The sequence below is a fragment of the Protomyctophum bolini genome (assembly GCF_963924005.1).
Source record: "Protomyctophum bolini genome assembly, chromosome: 12".
Lineage (NCBI taxonomy): Eukaryota > Metazoa > Chordata > Actinopteri > Myctophiformes > Myctophidae > Protomyctophum > Protomyctophum bolini.
This window is the reverse complement of record NC_137873.1, coordinates 30,906,424-30,909,992: the sequence shown is the minus strand read 5'-3', so window position 1 is coordinate 30,909,992 and position 3,569 is coordinate 30,906,424. Positions and strand designations below refer to the sequence as shown.

General features: G+C 47.0%; 1 protein-coding gene across 1 annotated transcript in view; it reads left to right on the top strand.

Moving 5' to 3' along the window:
• Positions 1 to 2,850, top strand: part of LOC308326203 (adenylate cyclase type 1-like) — a gene marked incomplete at both ends in the record, with an annotated part of 52,938 nt that extends 50,088 nt beyond the window's left edge. Inside the window, one exon of the mRNA XM_080779011.1 lies at positions 2,410 to 2,850. Coding sequence (XP_080635137.1) covers positions 2,410 to 2,850 — 441 coding nt within the window. The remainder of the gene's footprint in view (positions 1 to 2,409) is intronic.
• Positions 2,851 to 3,569: the final 719 nt, after the last annotated feature.

The window sequence follows — 3,569 nt, the reverse complement described above, 5'->3', positions numbered from 1 at the left end:
GGAGAGGTGCAGTTAGTAGGGGCCCGGGGTTGTGTTGTTTGGGAGGAGAGGTGCAGTTAGTAGGGGCCCAGGGTTGTGTTGTTTGCAGCTCACTGCAATTTGGGGTTAAAGAGGGACCACGACTTGCGCCGTCCACCCGCTCGTCCATCGCTATTTTCGGCACATTTTATTTGCCGGAGGCGAGACCCAGATAGAAGTCGTCTCCAAAATCACACAGGCCAGTTTATACATGTTATGCTTGTCCGTTTCACTTTGGTATGAATAATACCTCAAGCTGGAAAACATATGTTGGCATGTTTTGCATGCATTCTAACCGACACGTGGCAATAGTGAAATGTTTGCATCCAACAGAACTGCAGGCATAATATTGGTTTCTCTTTCATACAAATCTTAACGATTGGTCAGCTAGATAGATTATCACACATTACCGCGTTCCTTCTGCTCAACGCCGGACATCATTGATCCGCTTTTTTAACCCATTAAGACCTGATGAGGCCGATTCTACAAAATGTTCTCTAAATCAGTTTTCTGCACCAAACTTTTTCATGTCAAGGACCCCCAAAATTGTATGTATTTGGCCGCCAACCCCCATCTGAACATATTTTGTTCCTGGAACACCAAGAAGCAATGACATGATGCTTATAGTGGTTAAATATCGCAAAGATCGGCCCGGGCTGGCCTAGCGGTCCTAGGCTGCTAGTCTGACGTTGCGGGTTCGACTCCCGATCCCGACGACCTTTCCTGCACGTCACTCCCCGTCTTACTCCCCCTATTTCCCGTCAGCTTACTGTAAAACTATCAAATAAAGGCAGAAAAAGGCCCCCAAAAATATCTTTAAAAAAAAAAGTATACAATAGCTCAAATCTAAAATGACACACAGATGCTTTCCCGCTCTCAAAGGGTCAAGGTGCTTATGCAGTGTTTACAATGGAGGGGTCGGACACATCTAGTACACAGATGGAGAGTCCAGCAGACTGTCTGTGAATTTAGCCTCTCATAGTTCAGTGTCCTGGGAGCATACTCCGTGTGTACCAGCCCTGTTTTATAGACAACATTCCTCATGGACAGTTCACATGGACAGGTACGCACAGAGAGAGCACAGACACAATACTGTTTGCATACTGGACCTCCTAGGCAGACATCTGCCCAGGGTCCGCTATGTGTCCACACAGACCCTGAGCAGATGTCCGTCCGTCTGAAACGCTTCTCCTGTGTCAGACTGAGATATTAACCATTTTCTCCCGAGGGTAATCTGACAATGGTTGCGGTGTCTCTTTGTATGTATTGACGACACTGCATCTCCTGCACAAGGACATCGATTTGATTGTGGAAGAAATGATGTTTCCTAACAAACAGCAGAGGGCGCCGTTTTTGCCGATGGGTTCCCAGATTGCTTCTTCCATGATACACTTACAGTATGCTGAGTACACTCAACTAGTAATGGAAGATGATCATTTCATTGGTCATAATTAAATCCACCAACAATATTGACAATTATATTTTGCCTAATCAACACAGTTTATGACTTTGCAGGAGGTTCTAATCTCTGCCCGGAAATGTCCAGACTAGAGCTGGGTATTGCCAACAACCTCAATATGTACAGTAGTCCTTGACCACCAATTTAAAGGGACACTTCACCCTTTTTGCAAAAGAATATATGTTAATGACGTTTAGACGATTTAGAACACTTTCTTGGGGGTCTTTATGTGTGTAATTTGTGGTTTTAGATATTTTAGATTTTAGCAGTGAGCCCAGTGTCTCTGATGTCATCGACACTGGGCTCACTTACTTCCTGGACTACAATTCCCGTAATGCTTTGGTGCACTTTTCCTCCTTGTGGATAGGGTGAGGGCTGTCTTACTGAGACAACATGTAGTCCAGGAAGGAAGTGAGACCAGTGTCCATGACATCAGAGACACTGGGCTCACTGCTAAAATCTAAAATATCTAAAACCACATCTTACACACATAAAGACCCCCAGGAAAGTGTTCTAAATCTTCAAAAGTGTCTCTTTAAGATGTTTTGACAAATATATTGTCAGCTGCGGGTTAAAAATCACCTGTGGCTTCCTGTGAGGTTAGGGTTTGGGATCGTGTTAGTTCAGAATTTTGGGAGGTCGGAATAATGACTAGGCACCGATTCTGATGGTTTTTCTTTCTTTTTTTTACCGCGTAACACAGCATTTCCTGCCATATAGATATGGTACAATACGATATTGATTATGGACAGGGAATCCGATGCGATTATTGCCATATCAATTAATTGAACCCACCCCTAGTCCAGACAAACCGTCTTTCGCCATGCCCCACCCATCATGGCATTGACCGCGAGTCACGCCATTTCATAAATGCCCCCAAAATATTGCCCTGAGAGTGTAAAAATAAAGTGTTTGTGTTTGTATCCTCTCAGGTGACGGAGGAGGTGTACCGCCTGCTGGACAACAACTATGACCTGGTGTGTCGAGGTAAGGTGAGCGTGAAGGGGAAGGGCGAGATGCTCACCTACTTCCTGGAAGGGAAGGTCCAGGGCGTGGGCACGGCGACCACGTCGTCCGTCATGCGCTCCTTCAGCCTGGCGCGGAGGATCCACTCCTGTGGCAAGGCCAGCGTCCTCCAGACCTTGGACTGCAACTCGTCCCCGTCTAGCCTGGGGACTGCTGCTCACAGCATCGCGGGCGGCACCCCCCTCCAGACGGCCACTGCCAACAGCAGCGGCGGCCACCAAGCCACTCGCCTGCCCTCGTCCTACGTGCCCGCCTGGGGCAAGGCGGCGCGGGAGGAGCTGGCGGAGTCGGAGAGCGAGGTGGAGCTCGCGGACGTTGTGGCGACCACCTCAGGCGCGGCGGTGTAAGGGAACCGTGGGAGGAAACAAAAGAAAGCATAGTGCCCCTGCTGTGCTGGAGGCCACGGAATCAGGCAGGACATCCAGACACATGTCTGGCGGTCAGTGAGTGCTGGCACCTCGCCAGGCACAACCCATTCCAGGACATGGAACCTCATGAGTCATGGATGGTGGGACGACGATTTTGGTGTTATGACCATTAAGGAACTTCAACCACATGCACACGTTTTTTAGAGGCACAACCACAGAATGTCATTGGGACGAAGGAGACAGGCTATCGGATCAACCATCTGGGTTGTTCAAGGTCTTGTTCCTGTACGTACACATTCCGAGTACACACACACACACACACACACACACACACACACACACACACACTCAGTAATGCCTGACTTATACATAGTTGCATTGTGAAAATAGCTGATCTACAAACTAACGTGTAGAAAGACGTGCTATGTTTGGTGCGTTACACCAGGGTGCAACCAAGTATAAATCAGGCTTTATGTTCACAATAACGCTGGTGGTCATGCTACAGTTTTTGTTCTGTATGTCCTCTCTGATTATGCCAAGGATCATTAACAGTGTAAGGAGAAAAAAAAGAAAAACTAAGAAAAAAAAACAAATCACACACCTTTCTTTTTGTCTATGTAAGCATGCATGTGTGTACTTCTGTGTGTGTATGCATGGTAATCTTGGAATTGTAACGAAATAGCACAAAATACTTTTTA